Genomic DNA, 24,573 nt, shown 5'->3' on the forward strand with positions numbered 1-24,573 from the left:
GGAATAAACCCTCAAAATAAAAGACTTCTAGACAGATTTTAAAAACTGTTTGCTGCTCACAAAGCCACATCTTAATGATTAGGACACCAACCGTGAGTAAAAGGATAGATAAAGATGTATCATGAGAAAAATAATGACAACAATGGTGATGTAGGAGCTCTGATATCACCCAATGCAGACTGCAGAGCAAGAGAAATCCCTTGGGATAAAAGGTACAACTAACACATAATGGTAAAATGTTTGACCACCAAGAAGGTATAACAGTTCTATTTGTATAAGCACTTAATGACAGAGTCTCATAATACATAAAGCAATCACTGTGAGAAAAGAACAAATTCATTATCAATCACAATGAGAGATTTTAACACATTTCTGAGCAATAGACAGAAAAAGAGACTTAAACCTGAACCCAAACCAAAGCAAACCAAACTCAATATAACAAAACAAAGCAAAAAAGGGTAAGTATATGGAAGGTTTGAAGGAAACGGTGTACTGAGTGGTATCTAACTCCTAAAAAATACAGAATATACCTTCAAGAACATATAGAATGTTGGTCATATTCTGAGCAATAAAACAAATCTCAACAAATTTCAAAGAAGTTAAATAATAGGGTATTTTCTGACTATGGTGGATTTCAGCTGGAAGTCAACAGGAGAGAGGATGATTAGAAATTGGCTATGGTAGGAATTAAACAACACAGTCACAATAGCCCACAGATCAAGAAAGAAGTCACAGTGAAACTGAGAACATATTTTGAAGGGAGGGAAAACCAATCATACCAAACTGGGAGGATGAAGCCAGATGAACCTTCTGGCAGAGGCCAAGTCAGGACAGTAGATTAGACAGTTCCCCAACCTTCCTCATTGCTGGCTGGCCACCCTGTACTCTCCTGGGTCCGGGTGGTGGGGGGCTCCAGCCAAGGTTGAAGGCAGCCTTGGCAACTGCCTCCAATCCCATAAATGGGCTCATCAGCATTCCCAGGAATCTATGTGACTTGTTCAGTTGATGCACTGCCATGGGAGCAGACAAGGTGGATACAATGCTCTGTAGGATGGGGACTGAAATAGCAACTCAGGCAGGCAGCCCTGGCAATGTGCAGGGAACAGACCATGTTGCATGCATGCTTTGTGTCCAGGGTTTTTGTGACAAGGGGTGAAGTTGTGACCCCTCTTCCTCCATTCTTTCTGTTTGGTAATATGGAAGGGACAAGGCAGGTAGATGGACAGAGGCTCCAGTCAAAGGGGGGAGGTCAGCAGCTCTGAGAACAGGGCTGTGTGGGATCCGGAGATGTGGAGGGCAGCCCAGAAGCTGCTGCAACCCCCTCCTCCCATGTGTCCCCCGACCTTGATGCTGACAAAAGACAGCATGTTCCTGAAGACGCCTCTGCTTCTGGTACTCATTGCGCTGGGAACTCATGTCTGGACCAACCAAAAAGAATTTGTAGACATTAGTAAGAACCATGATTATTTAGTGACATCTGTGGAGTTTGCTCTGGCTCAGTTCAGTGAAGACAACATGGAAGAACACTCATACAAGTTGTTGGAGGTTGGGCAGGCCCAGAAAAAGGAGAGTTGGAATCATTCTGTCCATGCCCAGATTATGGTCCCTGCATGAACAGCCCTGAGCTGGATGCCATGCCAGCAGGGCTCTGATAGGGAAGGTCTTACCTCTGTACCACATTCCTGAAGAAACTGGGTGTGGCCCCCTCCCTGCATAGAGCCCACCAGCTTCCCTCAATCTTTCCCATTTCCTGACCCTCTGCCTCTTCCTTGGACAGCAGCCAATCCTGGACACCTGGAGGATGTGGGAGCTCCTTGGGCACAGGTACTATACCTGTTCTCCCAGCCCTTGTGCCCTGTCCTAGCTCAGGGTCTGGGGACTGTGTAAGTGAGGTTGGGAATATGTGTGTGTGTGTGTGTGTGTGTGTGAGAGAGAGAGAGAGAGAGAGAGAGGGAGAAGGGAGAGAGAGTTTTTGGTGTGTGTTGGGGCATGAGTGGATATCATGTGTCAGTTACAAAAACTAAGCCCCAAACAAGTCAGCCTTCTAGATAATTCCAGGTCAGTCCAATGAGAGGCAGGTTACTCCTCACAGTGATTTCTGGCTACATTTCTAAGTTTGAGTTCTTGAATTTTCATGGACTTCTATTTAACAAGATGAAATGGTAACTTTTAATAACTTCTGATAGAAGCCTAACGAAACAAACACATGGAACAGCAGCTACTTCATAAATATCCAGTTCAGTGTTAGCAAGAAGAGCCTTTCTGTGCAGCCAAATCCCACATAAAGAGACAAACATCCTCAGCCCCTACATCCAGGACCCCCTACATCCCTGTCTAGATGCTGCCCTGAAAGGGACCACCAGCTTCGATGGCTCATCAGTGGACTAACAGACCCACTACCCTACTCTCTAGAGGAGGAGTCTCTGGTGTGCTCCCCTTGTGTCTGGATGACATCGCACAGGCATACAATTGAGAGATCAGTGGTGCTGTTAGGGTTGCTGTGGCCCATGCAGGCTCGTTGCTGTGCAGCCTCTGATCCTGTGAGCCTATTCCCTCCTGTGCATTCATGGCACTGTAGATGCGACTAGCAGGTGCAGGCCATCAGGAGGAGTGCCTCAGGAAAGATTTCAGTACATGCTTCAGGTGCATTTAGGGAAACCTTTCTGTTGATCATATGCTTACAGAGAAATTGCACATGATTTGAATATTCTATTTATGTTCATATTATAGTCTTTTGCCCATTTTTTTTTTTTTTTTTGCTCTTGGTACTTGAACTTTAATAAGGACTGTACAGGCATTTGGCAGCACACATTCTATCAAGAGATTTTGACAACTAGAAAGCAAACAAAAGGACAATTTAAATGTAACATCACATCCACTCAAGCTGTCACTCAAGTGCCTACCAGTGATCTGACACCAAATCAATAGTATTATGGTTCATTGAAGTCAGATCAATGGTTTCACAAAGTTTCAGAGCAGGCAGCTGCAGCAGCACAATAGCAAACTCAGTTTCCTGTCTATTATTACAAAGGAGGTAATCACTGTCTGCCTTCTTTCAGTGCCAAAGCCTCAACACACTACTACCTATAGACTCTGGGATTCTAACTGAGATGACTGGGTGTGCCATGCCATTTTCTCCTCACCTACTCCCTCCCTGTACCCTACCACCTCCTTCTCCATTCTCCAGGAAAAAAACAGAACTAGCTTAATAGGGATTTCCCCTCCCCGCCCCCCGCAAGAACCAGAGAGAGTCCATATTATAGACACTCTATGCTTTTGCCCACTTTTCTATTTTATTCATTCATGGGAAGCAAATATGTAGCAGCTGTTTTATAATTTCTTCTCGACAGAGGTGGACAATGATATTTTTAATGGAGTTGATGTTGCACTGCACAATTTGTAAAGGGGAGGTGAACCATGAGAGACTATAGACTCTGAAAAACAATCTGAGGGTTTTGAAGGGGCGGGGGGTGGGAGGGTGGGGGAACCAGGTGGTGGGTATTAGAGAGGGCACGGATTGCATGGAGCACTGGGTGTGGTGCAAAAACAATGAATGCTGTTACGTTGAAAATAAATTAAAAAAAATTTTTTAAAAAGTTAAATTGCAAAAAAAAAAAAAAAAAAAAAAAAAGAACAGAGTGAAGACCTAAACAGCTGCTCCTTACAAGAAGGCCCAGGAAAGAAAAAGGGTTGATAATAAAATTAACAATAATATTAAGGAAGGTCTATGAAAGGAAGCTTAGAGAAGATGTCAGGAATGATCCTGGGCCACAATGAAGGTCTTGGCCCACTCCCTCCAGGTCTCGGGACTCCACCCAGAGAGGGAAGGTGGTCACACTAAGAAGACAGAGTGGCTTCCAGCAGAGTAGTGAAGCTGAGCTCTGCATTCCCCTGGCTGGCCCACCAGAAATACCCTGAAAATACCCATATGACCTTTCTCCCAGGATGAAGCCCTTTCTCTAGAACATAGCCTGAATATTTCCTGAAACCTTGGGTTCTGTCTCTGTGATCCTAACTCTTCCTTTATTTTGGTTTTGGAGGACTCTTTAATTTATCTAGTCATCCCACATCCCCCTCTAATATCCTGGGCTTCAAGGACATGTCCCAATCTTCCCTCCACCCCAGCCTTAGGGAAAGCCCCCCCTCTGGGTAGGTTTGCAGCTCTTGCTGAGTGTCCAGTGTCCAGCTGGACCATCTCCTGAGCAGTCTGCTGGCTCCCTCAGAACTCATGGGGGCAGGGGGAATCCAGGAAATGTCATGGGTACTGGCAAGACCCATGGGTCTCAGTGGGGTCCTAGTGGGACCCTCTCAGGAGCCCCCGACCCACATGTGCAGATTCAGCAACCCCTGCCCATCATTTTGGTGGAGACTTGAGCTCCTCAGATCTTACCCTAGGCTACTGTTTCTTTTTGCTTTTTGTCATTGGTAGTTTTCATGTATAGTGAACTCCTACTCAGTCCTTCATGTGAAGTGCTCTCCATGTGTTAAACTGTTCCAATCTCATAATTACTTTTTTTTTTCAGTTGGACTGCACCTTTATTGTGGATGCCAGACCATGGCTTTCCCAGTTCTTCCTCCTGAACAGTACCTGCGTGCAGAAATAGGCAGAGAAGGGGCCCCTGGCTCCTCAAGCAAAAATTCCTAGGGCATTTGGGTGGTTCAGTCAGTTAAGCATCAGTCTTCAGCTCAGGTCATGATCTCAGGGCCCTGTGATTGAGTCCCGCATTGGGCTCTGTGCTCAGTGGGGAGCCTGCTTCTCCCTCTGTCTTCCTGCCTTCTCATTGTGCTCTCTCTCTGACAAGTAAATAAATAAAATCTTAAAAAAAAAAAAAAAAAAAGATGTTCCTTTCCCTCCAGAGAACAACAGTCAGTCTGTAGTCTCAGGTCTGTTTAGTACTAGGAGTATTAAACATATCTCAGAGCACTTTCTGGGTTCCCATCTGTTTTTGCACTCTCCCACATCTTTTATATTTTGTAAATGTTGCTGCCTGTGACAAGGGATGGAGAATTCATCATCATTACTGCTCTTACCTTGACTGTAGGTGCAGAATGTTGAGTCAATCAGACTCCCCAGCTCATGGGAGGCCATCCTAGTGGTCCTTGCAGGGTCCCCACTGGTTGGTTGGTGTATTTATTCATTCACTTACTCATCTATTCATCCATCCATCCATCCATCCTTCCATGCACCTGCTCACCTATTCATTCATCCTCCAATCTCTCCATGCCCCTCATCCATCCCACTCAAAAGGAATGTAGACAAATTTGCCAAGGAACAGACACCTGTTTCTCTCTTCCAGCTCTGGGGCCAGACTCACAATAGGGTGGTCCTTCTGAGGAGGGGCCATATCTAGTCACAGAGATTGGAGGTGGGTGAGTGAAGCTGATAAAATGCTCTGCCTTCCATGGACACCATCAGGGCATCTGCACATGAGCCTCTTAACACATAGAAAGTCGTCCCAGGGCCTCTGAGGATAGCTCAGAGAATGGTAGCTCCAGTCATCATGTCCCACCTGCTCCCTGATGATGCCTCCTTCCCAACCCAGCTTGGCCTCCAATCATTACCCCTGCGATAGGCATTGTGGTGATAGACACCCAGTCTGATGAGCAACTCTGTCTTCAGGGATCCTTGTGGGGAGTAGCCCTGAAGGGGCAGAGTAAGGGATGTTGTGGGAGCACCTGGGGGCATGACTGGGACAGAGAGGCTATGGCAATGATTCTTAGAAGAATCCTTCAGCAGGGAGGGTTTAGGAGTTACCTTCCTTCCTTTTGGGTTTCTAGGGGGTCTATTTTGAATGTGGTTCAAAGTCTATCCTTTTCTTGCTTATGTATTTCCATGATTTGGCTATAAGCACTGAAAAGATAGATCTCCCACATATTCTGGGCATATTCATTGGGGACAGAATAAAGATGGTGGCCCGATCCAGGTTTGGTCCTTTGACCAGCCTGTGCATAGAATTTCTGACATCTCCCCACAGTTAGATAGGAGCAAATATAAGCTAACAAGGTATATGTGTGATCAGTAAAGGCAGCCTATTACCTGCCCTTGGCTTGAGATCAGTCAGTTCAGAATGGTCTAGCTTTCATTGTTCAGACACCCTGTTGTGCCCAAGTTTTCGCGTCCGAGAGACCACCAAGGAGCCAAGCACCGATGCAATTGCATGAGGGTTTATTTGACAAGCTTAAGCTTGGGCCCAAGTATACCTGACACAGCGGAGTAGGGACTTGGACCCCGAGCCAGATTACAGTCAGAGTTTTTAAAAGCAGAGTAGGGGTGGACTCGGCAGTGGGTGAGGACAAAGGGGGTGTTCAGAAGGGCTATCAGGGTAAAGAAGACTGTCAGGATATTGAAAGCCTGGCTACTATCAAGCCAAGGCCGTTTTTCCTTTTAATGAGGCACTAGCATGAAGACAATTGGGAGTTTCCTGGTGGAATGTCACATTCTTGCTATCAAGCGTCCTTGTTAGTGAGATTTGGGTTTAGAAGAAATTTAACTTTATTTACTTTTCCTTCTACCTCAGCCTCCTTCAGTTTTGTTTATGGAGGGGAGGGTGACATTAGGGCTTAAGGAACTGAGTTATTTGTCTCTGGAAATTGGACTAGACTCGAGGTGGGTACAGCCTTGTTTTTCTTGGCCTCCACAACCTGTGGTGGCTGAGGACAGCCAGACCCTCCCTGAAGTCCAGTTGTTGCTGCTCACGGGTGCCCCTCATAGGTGAACACCTTCATCTTCTCTCCCATTTCACATTGGGAAGATCTGGCATCTTGTTCTTTTCAGTTACGTTGTGCTTTGAGCTCAGATACACCTTACATGCATCTGGGGGCATTTTAAATGTCCCTGTGTTAAGGTCATGTCCTTCAGTGGACCCAGCCACTGTGTTATTTTAAGCCCTATACTGATGATTCTAATGAGCTTCCCTTGGGGCACCAAGGTGTAAATACAGGTTTGTAACTGTGGCCTCTTGAAGCTTTCAACAAATATGGGATTAGAAACACAACCTTTCAGGAACTGAAGGTCACAGCTTTGCTTGAATATGGAAGTTACAATAGTTCTATCCTCACGCTACCTCTTCTTATGGTCTCCACATTGGCAAAGCCAGACCAGACAGGGCTAGTGGGAGAATGATCGAATCTAATCCAGAAGCCACCAGGTAAATATCAGTACATATACACAAAAATGTATTTGTACACAAATCATTGTCCTGGATTTCAAGAATCCACTGAACAAATCTGATTTTTTATTTTTGTTGGGAGTTTAGCTAAGCTATTCCATGGTACTGCTGTCTTGGCATCTACTTTGTGTGGCCAGGAGGCCTGCAGGGTCTTAAAATTGACACTGGCGTCTCATATAAGCACAAGCATATTCCCTAGAGAGCATCCTACAGAGTCACAGGTAAATGGAAGTGTGTGATGTGTCTTCCCCTGCAGCCCTTGTGAGCAATAGTCTCCTCTGCCTGCCAGGACCTCCCCCTTGTGCGCCCTTAGATAAGACCCTCCTGGGGTTTACCAGAACTCTGCCCTTTGTGGTTGAGTTGGTCAGTCTGGCTCTATCCCAAGAACCCCGAGGTACTCCACCCAGTAAGCAGATCCTGTGGCTCCACCTGTGTTGTGCCGTCACCTCCACATTGTGGCCCCTTCAGCTGCTGAGTACGTTCCCCATAGCTCTTCTGTTTCAATTTCTCCTGTGGTTGTTTGTTGAACTGAGATTCTCCATGCATCACCCTGTGCTCCACTTAAGTGTTAATTGGCAAATTAGTAACAATTATATAGAATATTTACCACCAATTATGGAACGCGTATCCTTCTTGAGCTGATAGACTATGGATCCAAACTGAACATATTCTGATCCATAAAATAAATCTCAAAGAATTTGAAAGAACTAATTTCTTTAGGGATAAGTGTCTCTGGCTGCAGGGACATTTTGATTAAATTAAGGAGAAAAATGGTTGTCGAGGTAGCAACACACCTTAAAAGAACATGAGTAATCACAATTCTGATTAGGATATGTAATCAAAGGAAATGATTAAACTTATGATGTGAAAAGCATATGTGGTGTTCCTGAGGTTCAGCTTCAAGGTAAGTGACAGTCTGGACAGGCACATGCAGAGGATGGGCACAAAAATTATGGGTGATCACAGTCTCCCGCAAAAATGGAAGAAATTATGATAAAAAACATAAACAAAGGAAAGAAGAAACAGCTTGATAGAAAGGGTCATGAAATGCAACAGTTGGTCCATTGGCAGGCCTCACGAAATTGCTGACCCCTGGTACGAGATATCTAGAAGGAAGGTAGTCACAACCCATGTCGGTAGTATCCTGCAGGTCTCAAAAAATGACAATGGCCACTCTGGTCATCCCGCTGCTGGGAGTGGGGAGAAAGAACCAGCCACGTGGGGACCTGAGCTTCTTAGGGGAGGCAGCACTCAGGATCAGACACACTTCTAGGCAGGGTGTGGAGTCCTCGTCATGATTATCCTTAGACACCCAGGTTGCTAGCTGTCTACTGATGTGCAACAGTGAAGGTGGTCACAAAGGTGTCTGCCATTCTGGCCACATTCCTATCTCTTTCTGGGGTAGTCCCAATCTGTCTTTATGGCCTATCCGGCTGTGGCCCTGGCCCTGTATCCTTTCTGGGATCATCATCAATGTTCAGGTGTCTGTTTACTCCAAGCCCAAAGTGGGAAAATCCTTCCCTTGCAGTGTCTTCACATGCATGGGCAACATGTCCTGGTCCACTCACTTCAATGCCTTGTATGAGGTCAGGTAGGACACTCACAGGTACTGTGGTTCCTCTGAGAAAAGCCTAACAAAAATGACTCGACAAAGGCCATGGGACTTCAAAGTGGCAACGCTGTGTGGAAAAACATGTTAGCTAGGGCTGGGCAAGACCTGTCTTTCCCAGTCCCTATCCCTCTCATGCCCATGGCTGCCATCCACATCCATTCCAGCTGAGCTCTGCCCTGGGCTGGCACCCCGCCTTGTCCTGGATTTCTCTCCACCCATCCAGGACATTAGGAACCTCTCTCCCCACTGCCAAACACAATTAGACCTCATGGAAAGAAGGTCAGCTGGTACTAGAGGTGTTGGAAGGGATGGTAACCCAGCCCCAATGGTAACCCTTCCCTGTACCCTCCTGATGGCTGCAGCCATGGTCAGAGGGAGACCTGGTTTTTACCTCAACTTCCCAGAGTCCACCAGTGTTCCTAAGAGCTCTTGTGACCTGGCAGTTGTAGGATACACTGCCATGAGAGCAAGGGAGTTGGGTTTAAGACCTGCATTCAGAGTCTGTTAGGGCTGGGCTGGGGCAGGTGGAAGCAGCACTGGAAACAGAGCATATTACATGCATGTTCCTGGGTCCAAGGCTTATGGAACAAAGCAGTGAAAACTGTGAGCCCCTGCTCTGCCTTCTGTTAGTGATGATGGGAGGGACAGGCAGGCAGTGAAGGGGAGGAGCTGGACAGAGCACTGGCCAGCAGCCCAGGGACTCCCTGGTATCGGGCTGTGTGGGATGCAGAGCTTCAGAGGGTGGTACCGAACTAGCTGCCACCCTGCCACCTGTTTGCTGCTGGTCTCCAGGACTGACACCAGACAGAATGCTCCTGAAGGCACCTCTAATTCTGGGGCTCATTGTGCTGGCGCCTCATGTCTGCAGTTCCGACTTTATGGACATTGGTAGTAGAACAAATTACTTCATCTTGTGTGTTGAGTTTGCAGTGTTTCATTTCAACCAAGTCTACCCAGATGAGTATGCGTATAAGCTGCTGTGGGTGCGGCGAAGCCAGCGCAAGGTGAGTTGAGTGTCCTCCCTCCGGGTGGCTCCATATTTGCCCTGAGACCACACTTGGGAGGGGTGAGTCCTTGATCTGCGGGAAAGAGCAATGATGTTTTAATTTGGTAAATATTGTTTAAAAAGTTGCAAGATTTCATTAGAAGTGTTCTGAGTCTCTGATTTCTTTCATGAGCAAAGCCCCTGAATAACAGAGGGATGGAAAGAAGGTGAGCAGAAAGCAAGCATTGAAAGCAGAGATCCAGTTGCAGAGTGAGAGAGGGAAGAAAAGCTGCCAGTGAGGTGGTTGGGAGAAGTCAGAGCAGCAGGGAGACAAGAAACCAGAAAGACTAAGAAAAGCAGTCACTGGGAAGCAAGAGCCCAAGAACGAAAGGCATCTCAGAGGCTGAGCTGTGAGTCTTCTGCATGAAATACTGTGGGTCCAGGGCTGGATGGGAGACAGCAGAGCAGACAGATTGGGACATGTTCTCATAGGACTGTGGTGCTAGTGAGGACAGGCCAATGGTTCCAAGTTCATGAGTGGAATAGGGAAAGGCTGGAGAAGAGCAGTGTGGGGGCCCAGGGCAGAGGGGAAGCTGGGGACAAGGGGAGAAGTCAGGGAAGGCTTTTCAATGATGCATACTCCTGGAAAGGTTTGGTCACATGGAGGTTGAGGATGAGAAGGGCAGGCAGCCCTGGAGAGGACCCTGGTTGGGGGCAAGCAACAAATATACTTGCGGACAGCCTGAAATTCTGTGGACTGTGGTTGTAGGGAAGGAGATGCAGAGAGGCAGGAGTGCAAGGGGAGGTAGGGCTGGGGGCATTTCAGGGCCCCCGCCAAAGATTTGAGATGTTATTCTTGAAGATCTGGGGATCCACTGAAGGAATTCACTCAGGATTCCACAAGCCATGCAGCCTGAGACCAAGATGCAGGGGATGGTCCTCTGGTCACTGGGAAGTAGAAGTGCTGGTTTCTGCATGTGTTGGAGGTCAATGTGGCGTGTGCTGGTGTGAGGGTGTAGAGATAGAGGGGGTCAAATATGGACCCCTGGTGTTTTCCCAGAACACATGGGTGTGCAGTGACTCCATCAACTGAAAAGACAACAGAGCAAGGTTGGAGGAGACACAAACAGAGCTGGGCAGCACATCACACTTAGGATTCCTGAAATAGCCCATGCAGAAGGAGGCCATGGGTTACAGAGCCTTAAGAGTAGAGAAAATATTGGGCCTGACAGAAATGTGTCCTTAGCCTCTGTTGGGCAAACCTTTCTCACTACTGTTTATTTTTATCGGTTTGTGCTTTCTTTGAATGGAATACAGACTGCTCTCCAGAACTCATTCTGTCCATGCCCAGATTCTGGTCCCTGCATGAACAGTCCTGAGCCAGGCATCATGTCTGCAAGGCCCTGATGGGTAAAGTCTCATCTCTGTATCACACTGGGTGTGGCCCCCTCCCTGCACAGTACCCACTGGCTTCCCTCAGTCTTTCCCATTTCCTGACCCTCTGCCTCTTCTTAGACAGCAGCCAACCCTGGACACCTGGAGGATGTGGGAGCCCCTGGGGCATAGAGACTATAGCTGCTGCTCCAGCCCCTGTGCCTGTCTTAGCTCAGGGTCTGGGGGCCATGCAAGTGAAGCTAGGGGTACATGAATGTGTGTGTGTGTGTGTGTGTGTGTGTGTGTGTGTGTGTGTGTGTGTGTTTGTGTGTGTGTGTGTGTTGGTAGTGGTACTTATTGGGTCATGAGTGGGCATCATGTGTCACCTGTAAGAACTGAACCCCAAACAAAGGTCTTCTAGATAATTCCAGATCAGTCCAGTGAGAGATAGTTTCCTCCCCACCATGATTTCTGGCTACATTTCTAAACTTGAGCTCTTCTTAAGTATTCATGCACTTCTTTCTATTTAACAAGATGAAATAGTAACTTAATAACTTCTGATAGAAGCTTAACAAACACATGGAACAGCATCTTCTTCATAAATATTCACCTCAATGAACCTTAGCAAGAAGAGCCTTTCTGTGCAGCCAACTCCCACATAAAGAGACAAACATCCTCAGCCCACAGGACCCCCTACACCCCTGTCTAGACGCTGCTCTGAAAGGGACCACCAGCTGCGATGACTCATCAGTGGACTAACAGACCTGCTACCCTCCTCTCCAGAGTAGGATTCTCTGGTGTGCTCCCCTGTGTCTGGATGACACCACGCAGGCATACGATTGAGAGATCAGTGGTGCTGTTAGGGTTGCTGGCCCGTGCAGACTCCATGCTGTGCGGCCTCTGATCCTGTGAGCCTATTCCCTCTTGTGCATTCATGGCGCTGTAGATGCCACTAGCAGGTGCAGGCCATCAGAGAAGTTTCCTGTACATGCTTCAGGTGTACATATGGACAACTGTTTGTAAGAAAAATGGAGAATTAAAAGGGAAAGGTGAAATAATAAATCAATTTAAAAATAAGAAAAATAAAAGACATTGTACATATGTATGTCCTTATTCATTTATATATGCACATTCATAGCTTTTGCCTGTTTTCCTTTTGGTTCTCTGCTTTTTTTTTTTTTATTAAAACAAAGTATTTCATTGCAGTTTCTCCAATTTGTTTTTAACAGCAGTTTGCCTTAATATATTTAATGGAGTTGGAATTGGGCCAAACCATTTGTACAAAAGAGGATGAAGACCTGGAAAACTGCCCCTTGCAAGAAGGTCCAGAAGAGAAAAAGGTTTGAGAATAAGATGAACCTTCATATAAAGGAGTATGAATGGAAGGAGGCTTAGGGAAGTTATCAGGGATGATCCTGGGCCAGAAAGAGTCCTGGCCATTCTCCATTTAGGTCCCAGGGCTCCCTCTGAGGGGAATACGATTATTCTAATGCAACAGAGCTGCTCCGGCCCACTGAGTCCTGTGCTCACAGCTGGCCTGTGTAATAGTCTTCTTGGGTCATCATCTATGAGCTAATATCGTCCAGGGAACTTGGACTCTGGGCATGAGCCAGAGTCAGGATGACACCCTCAGTGGGGCTTGTCTGAGCCCCACCCCTCATCCCAGACTGAGGGGCAGCCTCCCTTCTGGGTAGGTTTGCAGCTCTTGCTGAGTGTCCAGTGTCCAGCTGGACCATCTCCTCAGCAGCCTGCTGGCTCCCTCAGAGCTCATGGGGAAAGAGGGCATCCAGGAAGTGTCATGGGTACTGGCAAGACCCATGGGTCTTAGTGGGGTTCTGGTGGGACCCTCTCAGGAGCCCCCGACCCACATGTGCAGATTCAGCAACCCCTGCCCATCATTTTGGTGGAGACTTGAGCTCCTCAGATCTTACGCTAGGCCACTGTTTCTTTTTGCTTTTCATCATTTGTAGTTTTCATGTACATTGAACTCCTACTCAGTCCTTCCTGTGAAGTGCTCTCCATGTGTTAAACTGTTCTAATCTCATAATTACTTTTTTTTTCAGTTGGACTGCACCTTTATTGTGGATGCCAGACCATGGCTTTCCCAGTTCTTCCTCCTGAACAGTACCTGCGTGCAGAAATAGGCAGAGAAGGGGCCCCTGGCTCCTCAAGCAGAAGTTCCTGGAGCACATGGGTGGTTCAGTCAGTTAAGCATCAGTCTTCAGCTCAGGTCATGATCTCAGGGTCCTGTGATTGAGTCCCGCATTGGGCTCTGTGCTCAGTGGGGAGGCTGCTTCTCCTCTGTCTTCCCCCCTTCTGATTGTGCTCTCTCTCTCTCTCTGACAAATAAATAAATAAAATCTTTTTTTTTTTAAGATGTTCCTTTCCCTCCAGAGAACAACAGTCAGTCTGTAGTCCCAGGACTCTTTGGTACCAGGAAAATTAAATGTCTCTCAGAGCACTTTCTGGGTCCCTGTCTGTTTTGCACTGTTTTGTAACCACTCACCTATTCATTCATCCTCCAATCTCTCCATGCCCCTCATCCATACCACTCAAAAGGAATGCAGACAAATTTTCCAAGGAGCAGACACCTGTTTCTCTGAGTTCTGGGGCCAGGCTCACAATGGGGTGGTCCTTCTGAGGAGGGGCCATATCTAGTTACAGAGATTGGAGATGGGTGAGTGAAGCTGATAAGATGCTCTGCCTTCCATGGATACCCATCTGCACATGAGCCTCTTGACACATAGAAAGTCATCCCAGGGCCTCTGAGGATAGCTCAGAGAATGGTAGCTCCAGTCACCATGTCCTACCTGCTCCCTGATGATGCTTCCTTCCCAACACAGCTTGGCCTCCATGGCTGTCAACACCAGTCATTACCCCTGGGATAGGCACTGTGGTGATAGACACCCAGTCTGATGAGCAACTCTGTCTTCAGGGATCCTTGTTGGGAGTAGCCCTGAAGGGGCAGAGTAAGGAAGGGTATGGGAGCACCTGGGGGCATGACTGGGATAGAGAAGCACCGACAATGCTACTTGAAGGAATCTTTCAGAATGTAAGGGCTGAAGTATCTTTCTTCCTTCTTCCTGGCTTTCTAAAGACTGATGTGAGTGGTTCCTAGTTGAAAGTCTGCCTGTTTCCCAGACAATCCATTTTTCATGAAGTGGTCATAAGCAATGATGTGACAGGATTTCCCAAGAAAATTGGTGATAGTTCCATTGGGTATAGCACAGAAGTAGTGGCCTCATTCAGCTTTGGTTTTTTGACCAATCTGAGAGTAGAGTTTGTAACTTAGATAGGGACATACACAATCTTACAAGGTAAGTCTGTGTGGTCAGCAGAGCTGACCTATTTTCCACCCTTGCTTTAGAGCCCTCAGGTTCTGAGGGGTTGAACCATTGTTCTTGGGCCATGGGGCTTCACCTGAGGATGGCCTGGTGTCTTGTTTTTTTTCTCACTATGTCTGTCATGTTGTCTCTTGATCCACATGAAAACATCCTTGGTTTCATTTTAAAAATGTAGAGCCCAGGCCATACCCACCTCCCACCACTACATAGAAGAATCTTTGTGACCAGCCACCAGAAATACATGAAGTCCCCAGGTGCATGGCACTGTGGCCACAGTTGGGAAATAGTTTTCTAAGGAACTGTGATATTTAAAAATGTGTGAATTGTAGTTAGGGTATTTTGTTTGTGACCAATGTATTTCCTCTTGTTCCTGCTCTGACAGAATAAGGGATTAAAAACATGGCCCCATTCATGGAACTGATGTTCACAGGTCATGGTTTGTGCAAGAGTGTTTGGTAGGGCAGGTAAATGTGTCTGCCACCACTGCCCGTGGTGAGCCCACATTAGTAGGTTTTGAATGAAACAATACTGTCCAAGGTGAGTCAGCACCAGAGGCAGCCTGTTCTGTGTCATCATGTCCTGGAGAGACTTCTCCAGATCCAGCCCAGTGACTCATTGTCCCAAATCAGTAGGGAGCAAAAATATACTTGGAAGTTACAATACAAGCTCACACATAGAAACATTGACACACTTCTCAGAAATTCTCGATTTCCACAAAACTCAGAATATTTTATGGGACTTCCTGGCCTGAAGGAATAGAAGTTCCTGGAATATATTTGTGAAACCTCTCCTGAAATAGGGGCTTATCCAAAATCTCAGCACTGGGGTCTTCAGGGAAACTTCAAAAGGGAAAGGGAGGAGGTGAAGGCAAAATGTCACTTTCCCTGCAATGTCATAAAATTGAAGTTATGAGATGGTCTCTATTAACCACCAGCTCCTTTCCCCATTTCCCTGTCAGGGCCCTGATAGCTAGTGTCATGATTCTTTACTGTGCTTTTCTTAAGTTGAGCTCATAGACTGAGTCCAGCTCTTATGTTAACTTTTTGGTTTCCAAACACAAATATCCACAGGCATTAGCAAAGAAACGAAAGCTTGGAAATACATGTAACTAGCCATTTGTTATCTCCTTCTTGTGATAGTTTCCAAATATTATTTTCTGAGCAAAATCACTTACCACAGAAACTGCTATTGTTTATCTGCTTCCTTGTCTTCTCTTATGAGGCAACATTGTCAGTCCAGCAAAACTGTCAGTGAATCAAAACTAACAAATCAATGTCCTGGAGCATTGCATTCATTAGACTGGCCCCTCACCTCCATCTTCAATTGCCCCACACTCAGGTTCCATCCTCCAGCATCGGCCCCAAAGTCTTCTAGTGTGCCCCATAGACCCTGTACAACCTCTCTTTCTTCTCCAGTCTCCCGGATGCACCCACTTTTGGAATCAACTCTTTAGATGATGACATTTTCTCTGAAATGGTCTATATTTTACAAAAGCCTCTCCCATGGCTCACATCTTGTGCATTGCTATCAGATCAAGGTAAAATATTTTCTAAATCAGGGAAAGTCTCAATTAGTTATAGATGTTAAAAACACAGAATGTCCAGCACTCAGTCAAAAACAATAAGAAAAAAAGACAAGACTTGATGTGTAAATCAAGAACAAAATTTAATAATAGAAACAAACCTGAGAATGTCTCAACAGGGCAGTTATCAGATAAGGGGCTTTAACCTCAAGATGAGTAAGTTAGGGGAAAAAGATGGATAATATGGGCGAAAAGTAGGAGCTACCAAAAAGAATAAAAGGAACATTCTAGAACTGAAAAATTAGTAACAGAAATGAATGATGTGATTGTCAGGTTAAACTGCATGGAAGTTAGACGGGGGGAGGCAGGCCAGAGCAGATGCAGGATGGGAAACAAAGAAGGGTGAGGTGAGAGTTTCCCCATAGAGGAGCAACATACAATGGGGCAGAAGCAGTATTTGAAAATGTAAAGCTTGAGTTTTCTATAATTGATCAAAGACATCAAACCATTGATTTAAGCAAGGTTACAAACCCTAAGCAGGATATAATGAAAGAAACCCACAGTGGAGCATAAAACAGTTCTAAATCAAATTTAGGGAGAAAAATCTTAAAATCAGCCAGAGGTAAAAAGATCTCTTACTTTCAAATAAACCACCATCAGGCTTTTAGCTGACCTCAGATGAGAAACAAGTAAGAAGATACTGTCATGAACTTGCTAACCACTGAAGGAAATTAACCACTGACCTACAATTCCTTGGGCACCAAAAATCTCTCTTAAAAACACATACAAAACCAAATTATTTTAAATAAGCAAAATGGAGTGTATTTGCTGTCAGGAGAACTGTTCTAAAATAAAGACTAAAGGGAGTTCTCTGGGCAGAAGGAGAAAAAAGCCCAGATGGAAAAAATAGTATGGTAGGAAGGAAAGAAGAACAAACACATCAAAAGGATAAATTTGTGGATACATCTAGATGATATTTTGACACGTACAATCATGATATTGTATTAAAGATTGTTAAATACATATAGAATTAGTACACATGAAAATAGTAGCACAAAGCTGAACAGTAGTCAATTTAGTTAGGATAATATAAATGAATTGTGTACTGTAATTAAAAGACATGGTTAGTTGACCTCTGAAAAAAATAGAAGAAGGCAAAACAAAAAGGAAACATATCTCAAATATAAGAACACTGAGATATGGGAAAAATAAGAATGGATTACAGTATACTATGTCAATGCCCACCAAAAAATGTCAGTGTAACAGTGCTAAGATTCCGTAAAATGGAAAACTCTAAGACAAGAGGCAGTGCTTGAAATAGAGGTGGGCATTTCACTGATGGAAATATTGTTTACTAGGAAGATATAACAACTCTTAAGTGTGTAGGTACCTATCTCAGAATATTCAAAGCAGACACAGAATGAATAGAAAGGAAAGATAATCAAATCCATAATCACAGCGAGAGAGCACAAACACAAACCACAGGACCTGACAAAACTCAGCTGAAGCAGGACATCAGCCACGTTCTGAAGTTCCCATAGAGGCATATCAACTTGTCCTTGACTTACACTGAACATCACTCAAACACTGACCATGAATATATGCTCGTTTTTTTCATTCTTTCTTTCTTTCTTTTTCGGGGTGGGGGGCTAGAGAGAGAGAGCGAGGATGGGGTGGGGCAGAGGGAGAGAGAGAATCTTAAGCAGGTTCCACACCCACTGCAGAGCCTGAAGATGTGCAGCTCAATATCACAATTGTGAGATCATGACCTGAGCAAAATAAAAAAATCACAAGATTAACCATCTGAGCCACCCAGGTGCCCCAATATATGTTCTTTTCAAGTGCACATGAAGTATTTCCAGAATTGATCAATTGTGTACCACAAAGTAATTCTTAACAAAATTTATGGGCCCAACACCTTGCAGACCATTCCATGATCATGATAAAATTAAGTGGGAAATCAATCAATAAGAAAATGTTAGTGACTTCCAGAGATCAGGAGCTTTCCTTTGTTCTGTGGACCCTCCCTGTCCTCTGTGTTGGCTGTTTCCTTGAAATGACCTGGAGATTAAGGTGGTTGGAGTTAGAGGATCTGTTACAGAGAGAGAGAAACTTTTGAGGGGCTCCTCTCTGAGGAGACAGTTCCAGGCCAAACTGGTATGAGTAACTTTTCAGGCTGCACATAATTATAAAGGCTCACTTGGTGGGTTTAAGGGGGAGGCTGGCCTTTACCAGCCCCATGCACACATTTGCATTCCCTGGAGAGAATTTCAGGTAGGGGCTCATATGCCCCTCCCTCCATGGGGAAGATGCTCAAGAGACCCTGCATAAGAGAACCTCTTCATGGAGGAGGGACACTTGACACCTGCCTCCACTCTGACTCAGTTCTCAGTACTTTCCCACTCCTAGCCCTGCCCCCTCAACCTCTCCAGAACCCTGGAGTCCTCTGTGGTTTGTTAGCTTCCCATTCATTCATTCATTCATTCACTGTCTTTTTTTTTCCACACCTACTCTAGTCCACTGTCCCTCTTCTTAGGCAACCATTCTTATGTCTTTTATGTGTGCCTTTGCTTTGGTTTTCTTAAAGAGTGCGTAGTATCGTTTTGTGTCCATAATAGTTATTTAATTGGGTTGTGCTATATATCGTTTTCCGAATTTGACTTTTTCCTGTTAATATTGTCTTTTAAAAGATTCTTTCTTGGAATCTCAGAATCTTGGAGGCAAGAATGGATCTTCTCTGCATATATCCAGTCTAGCTTCCAACCTCTGCATTGTACTTTGTGGGGAGGTGTCCACCACTTTATCCACCTTTCCTCTACCCCAAGGTGGTTTTTGACTCCCCCATCAAATCTGCTGCAGTGAATGTCTTCTTTTAGGTCCTTTATGGATGTCCTGAGAAATTCTTTGGACTGGTACTCAGGAACAGACTTGTTGTGTACTGGGCTTTGCAAATCCTCAATTTATTTTCCAGAATGGAGGCACCAGTCCTCATACTCCCTAGACATGCAGGAGCCCTCCTGTGCCCCCATGATCAGTCTCATCTAGCTTTCTCATTTTTGATAGCGTAGTAGGTGAAAAGGAATAATCCATCTTATTGGTGACACCTACTTCCACTTATTTGGTTACCAGTGGCTTTGAATATCTGTTGATATGCTCAGACTGCTAGGTTTCCCTCTGACAATGCCTGGCTCACAACATTAGCTCATTCCTTAGTATCAGATTTGGCAAATGTCTTTACTGACTTTTGTGAATGATATCTTTTGTTGAACAGACATCCTAAATTTTGTGAGTTTTAATGTAGAGTGTGGCATTTCATACTAGAACTTATTAATGTATTCTTTAGGCTTTTGATCTTGCTTGTTTTGGGGCTTCTTGATGATCAATTTTTGGATTCAGATTGATCAGATAAAAAGCTGACCACTTTTACCTGTTTTCTCCTGCAGCTGTCTCATTTCTTGCTAGGTGTGTGTTAGGCCATTACTAGGCCTATAAATACTTGGATGACTGTATCTTCTTGTTCTATTTTTTTCTTTTGTCCGTTTTTGTTCCTTTTTTAGGTTTTTTATGTATGCTACAAATAACCACACATTTAGCAACTTAAAACAATACCCATTTATTATCTCATAGTATCCGTGGGTCAAATTTACCTGGGTCCTCTGTGCAGGGTTTTTCCAGGCTGCTTCCAAGTGTGGGTCAAGACTGGGGACTCACCAAAGGTGGGGTCCTCCTCCAAGCTCATGTGGTAGTTGGCAGAATTCAGTTCCTGAGGTTGTAGGACTGATGCTCTCAGCTGTTAGAGGCTGCTATTCTCTGCCAACATGGCCTTCCACTCAACATGAGCATTTGCTATTTCAAGGCCAATAGACAAGTGTTTCTTTTTTTTTTTAAAGATTTTATTTATTTATTTGACAGAGAGAGATCACAAGTAGGCAGAGAGCCAGGCAGAGAGAGATAGAGGGAGGCAGGCTCCCTGCTGAGCAGAAAGCCCGATGTGGGACTCAATCCCAGGACCCTGAGATCATGACCTGAGCTGAAGGCAGCGGCTTAACCCACTGAGCCACCCAGGCGCCCTAGACAAGTGTTTCTGCTGTCTCTTGTCTTTTAGCTCTAGGTCATCTTTTTTTTTTTTTTTTTTTTTTTTTTACCAGAAACAAAAACAAAAACAAACAGCTTTTGTGAGAGATGATCCATATGCCATAAAATGCACTCATTTAACATGTGCAATTCAGTGGCTTTTACTATATTCACAAAGTTGTGCATCCATCACCAGAACCAGTCTTAGAACATTTTCATTATCACAAAAACAAATGTCACACTCCTTAGGTATCACCCTCCAGTTCCCAGTATCCCTCTGCCTCAACCCTATCAGCAACTAAATTTCTGTCTGTATAGATTTGTCTACTATGGATGTTTCACATAAATGGAATCATACAATATTGATGACTTAGCGTCCTTCATTTAACCTAATACTTCCAAAATTCATTCATGCTGTAGCATGTAATCAGTACTTCATTTCATTCTTTTTTATTGCTTAATAATATTCTATTGTGGATAAACCACATTATATTTTATCCATTCTTTACTTGATGGTATATGGGTTGTTTCCACTTTTCATCAATCATGCTGTATATACATTTTTGTGTGGACATAATTTTACTCAGTAATATGGCTGGAATGTATGGTAATTCTATTCTTTAATTATTTGAAGAACTGCCAGCATATTTTCCAAAGTGGTTGTATCACTTTACATTCCCACTATACTATCCCACATTGTATAAGGATTCCAATTTTTTTATATGCTTGCTAAGACTTGAAATAATCCATCTTTTTTATTCTAGTCATGTCAGTGGTATGAAGTGGTAGCTCATTACAGCTTTGAGGTGCATTTTCCCAATGGCTAATAAAGTTGAACATCTCATGTGTTTATTGGACATTTGCATATATCTGCAGAAATGTCTATTCAGATATTTTGCCCATCTTTTAATGGGTTATTTGTCTTTTTATTATTGAGTTGTAGTAGTTTTTTTATATATTCCTAATTCAGATCTCTTAAGTCATGGATGATTTTCAAGATTTTTCTGCCATTATGTGGTTTGTCTTTTCACTTTCCTGATAGTGTCTCTCGGAACACAAAAGTTTTACATTTTGATTAATCCCTTTTACCTATTTTTACTTTAGGTGTTTTCGCTTTTGGCATCATGCTTAGAAAGTGTTGCTTAATCGAAGCTCACAAATATTTATACCTCTGTTTTCTTTTAAGGGTTTTATTGTTTTAGTTTTTACACACTTGGGTCTTTAATCCATTTTGAGTTAATTTTTTGTGTATGGTGTGTGGTAGAAGTCCAATTTCATTCTTCATGTGGGTATCAAGTTGTCCCAGAACTAGTTGTTGAAAAACTCTTCTTTTCCTATTGAATTGTCTTGGGTCCTGTGTCACAATTCAATAACTATAAAATATGAGAATTTGCTCTAAGGACTCTCAGTTCCATTCTATTGAACTGTATGTCTATCTTTATGCCAGGACCACATTGTTAGGATTATTGTAGCTTTGGAGTAAAATTTGAGATTGGAAAGTATCCATTCTCCAACTTTGTCTTTTTTTTTTTTTTTCAAGATATTTTGGGCTAGTTTGGATTTCTCACATTTTATGAGTAATGGGTCCCTCACATTTTATGAGTAATGGGTCCATGGAGCTCTTTATTCTACTTCCTGAAAGTGAAACTCCTCTCTAGACCCTCTTTTAAAGGACTAGTTTGATTAGGTCAACTCCACCCAGAATGATGTGGCTTTCTATTGTATTAAAGATCTCAGATAAGGAATCTTAATTACTTCTGCAAAGTGTCTTCCTATACCCCAACCTCATCACAGGACTGGCATCCCACTATATTTACATGTCCTACCCACAATCAATGCGGTGATTATACAGGTAGTATGTACCAGGGAGTATACATTGGGAGTCATCTTAGAGTTCTGTCTATCACAGTTTCTTATGACTTTTTTTTTTTGGTCTTAATCCTTATTTTGTCATTTATTATGATTGATGCTCTAATTTTCTTTCTGTTTCATATTTGCCTAAATATTTTTCCATCCTTCTATTATCTTTTTTGTGTCTTTTTGTCTTAAGTGTATCTTTTGTAGAGACAACATGATATGGGTCCTTTTAAAAATCCAGTCTGTAAATTTTGATATTTTATTTAGTGAGCTACTTTTATTACTATTATACTACGTATCTTCTCTGCTATTTTCAATGCTTGCCATTTACTGTATTTTCTCATTTTATGTTTTTGCCCTCCTAATCTGCATTTCAATGGGTCAATTGAAGTTTCTCCTGATGGTTCCATTCCGTTTTTATTCTTATGGTTATTGGTCATTTAACTTCAAGGCCATTTTCATGTTTATTTACTCCTTTGTCTCCCAGTTCCAGCCAGTTTAAGCTGGTGAACTACCAAAGGTTGCTGCTCCCTCCTTGGATCCATGCAGAAAGATTACAGAAATGAGAAAAACTTGGATTCTAGTAAACTAGCAAAGGATAAGAAAATAAAAACCATGTGAGACACCAGGAGTGACTGGAGGCTCTGGGTTTACTCATGTTTTGTGGTAATCATTATTTACCTTTCCACCACAGAAATTGGCAGCGACCTCCACAGTGACAGGTATCAGGGACCTGAGTTAGGACCAGGGCAAGATTCCTTCCAGAAAGGGGAGTTGGTGCAGACCAGTGGGGTCAAGGGTCTACTTCCAAGAAGCTATGTAGCTTCCAAATCCAAATCTCCTGGTGTAGTGGTATAATGGATTCCTGGTGGGAGTGCTGGTTTGGGATGAATACATTTTGCAGGTAGGACTTTGCAAATGCTATGGAGAATCTCGAAATGGGGAGAATATTCTGGATTTTATGGATAGACCCACTGTTAACCACAAAGGTTCCTATAATGGGGGAGGCAGGAGGCTCAGAATCAGAGTCAGAGACAGATGTGAAAATGGAAGCAGCAGAGGAAAGAGAGCTTGACATAGAGAGAGAAAGAAGTTGATATACAGTGGGGTTATGGACGCTGGGGAAGGTATGTGTCATGGTGAGTACTGTGAAGTGTGTAAACCTGGCGATTCACAGACCTGTACCCCTGGGGCTAATAATACATTATATGTTAATAAAAAAATTAAAAAATTAAAAAAAAACAGTTGATATACAGAGAGAGATTTGAAGAGGCTTCATGGAGGAAGGGGCACTGAACCAAGGGATTCAGGCAGCCTCTGGAAGCTGGAAAAGAAAAAAGAAATGCATTTCCCTGTAGAGTCTCCAGAATGAATATCTCTGGGGAATGTGGACTTGCTGGCCAAGATAACTAAATACCTGAGGAGTATAATTATGAAGATAAACCATACAAACCCACTATTTTTATAGATCCTTACCAGTCAAATATTAGTCATTCCTTGTGGTTCAACTTAGTACTCTAAATAGGAGTGATCAAACTATGGCCTGTGGACCAAATCTGGCCCACAGCATGTTTTTTTTTTTTCCCCAAAGATTTTATTTATTTGACAGAGAGAGAGAGATCACAAGTAGGCAGAGAGGCAGGCAGAGAGAGAGAGAGGGAAGCAGGCTCCCCGCTGAGCAGAGAGCCTGATGTGGGGCTCAATCCCAGGACCTTGAGATCATGACCTGAGCCGAAGGCAGAGGCTTTAACCCACTGAGCCACCCAGGCACCCCCCACAGCATGTTTTTATAAATAATTTTATTGGAGCAGAAATACTTACTCATTTATTGGAACAGAGGCATATTGCCTCCGGTGGCTTTCATGCTATAGTGGTTCAGCTGAGAAAGTCTTAGAGATCACATGACTTGCCAAGCATGAAATATTTTCTAACTGCCTCTTTACAGAAAAAATTTGCTGATCCCTGCTCTATAATATACCTTCTGAAGCAAAACTGTCAGAAAAGATGGCTAAAAAATTAAGACTAGCAAGAGAAAATGTTTAAGAAGGTAAAGAAAGGTTTTCATAATCTGAAAAAAAAAATAGACAAACATTTATTTAAAAAAAAAAGAAAAAAAAAAAAGAACCACAGGACATAGTAGATGTAAAGAACCAAAGGGGTGAATGGGTATAGTAGAGAAATGGATGGGGTATTAAGACATGAGAGGAGTGAATCAAGGGGTGGACAAACTGGCTGGGAAAAGTTCTCAGAAGGCAACAGGAGAGGACAACAAGATAAGAAAGAAAGATGAACTGATGTAAAGGAGAAAAGTAGAAGTGCTAATGTCTGCAGAAGTGGGAACACACTAGCAATATGCTTAAATTGGGTGAATTTGAGTGTACTAGTCAGCTCTTGGCAAAGAAATGCTTTATACTAAGTCATTACTTACCCTGGTAGCTAACCAAAATAAGCATCCAATATCTGGTACATGGGTCTAGAAGCTGACTGTAGCTTGGCTGGCTGTTGCTAACCTATTCACACTGTTGCCTGAGGCACTCTCCTGGGCCTGTCTTTTCTAATAGCAAGCTCCACAGATATTTCCCTTGTGCCCCACTGGGAAAAGGTGGATGGACTTGCCCCTGTGGTTCAATTATAAT

At 43.8% G+C, this 24,573-nt stretch overlaps 2 protein-coding genes across 2 annotated transcripts; both read left to right on the forward strand.

The window, feature by feature from the left end:
- Positions 1–1,365: 1,365 nt before the first annotated feature.
- On the forward strand, positions 1,366–4,604 carry LOC111141905 (probable cystatin-16). The gene is made up of 4 exons (XM_022494735.1): positions 1,366–1,602; positions 3,351–3,410; positions 3,638–3,689; positions 4,525–4,604. Exons 1-4 carry the CDS (start codon positions 1,366–1,368, stop codon positions 4,602–4,604), a joined length of 429 nt encoding a protein of 142 aa, XP_022350443.1.
- A 4,912-nt stretch (positions 4,605–9,516) lies between these two features.
- LOC111141308 (probable cystatin-15) lies at positions 9,517–13,444 on the forward strand. Its single transcript, XM_022493767.1, has 3 exons — positions 9,517–9,785; positions 12,370–12,480; positions 13,204–13,444. The coding sequence occupies exons 1-3, from the start codon at positions 9,591–9,593 to the stop codon at positions 13,282–13,284; spliced, it is 387 nt and encodes a 128-aa protein (XP_022349475.1). The 5' UTR covers positions 9,517–9,590; the 3' UTR covers positions 13,285–13,444.
- Positions 13,445–24,573: the final 11,129 nt, after the last annotated feature.

This window comes from Enhydra lutris, unplaced genomic scaffold, assembly GCF_002288905.1.
Source record: "Enhydra lutris kenyoni isolate GAN:26980312 unplaced genomic scaffold, ASM228890v2 scaffoldscaffold6, whole genome shotgun sequence".
NCBI lineage: Eukaryota > Metazoa > Chordata > Mammalia > Carnivora > Mustelidae > Enhydra > Enhydra lutris.

What these genes read in the sequence shown, in the direction of transcription:
- LOC111141905 (XM_022494735.1), top strand. Translation starts at nt 1,366, where the DNA reads ATGTTCCTGAAGACGCCTCTGCTTCTGGTACTCATTGCGCTGGGAACT. An exon ending in CTGTCCATGCCCAGATTATG is followed by an intron (nt 1,603 to 3,350) that starts GTCCCTGCATGA and finishes TCTTCTCGACAG; the next exon opens with AGGTGGACAATGATATTTTT. An exon ending in GCACAATTTGTAAAGGGGAG is followed by an intron (nt 3,411 to 3,637) that starts GTGAACCATGAG and finishes AAAAAAGAACAG; the next exon opens with AGTGAAGACCTAAACAGCTG.
- LOC111141308 (XM_022493767.1), top strand. Translation starts at nt 9,591, where the DNA reads ATGCTCCTGAAGGCACCTCTAATTCTGGGGCTCATTGTGCTGGCGCCT. An exon ending in TGCGGCGAAGCCAGCGCAAG is followed by an intron (nt 9,786 to 12,369) that starts GTGAGTTGAGTG and finishes TGTTTTTAACAG; the next exon opens with CAGTTTGCCTTAATATATTT. An exon ending in AAGGTCCAGAAGAGAAAAAG is followed by an intron (nt 12,481 to 13,203) that starts GTTTGAGAATAA and finishes TTTTTTTTTCAG; the next exon opens with TTGGACTGCACCTTTATTGT.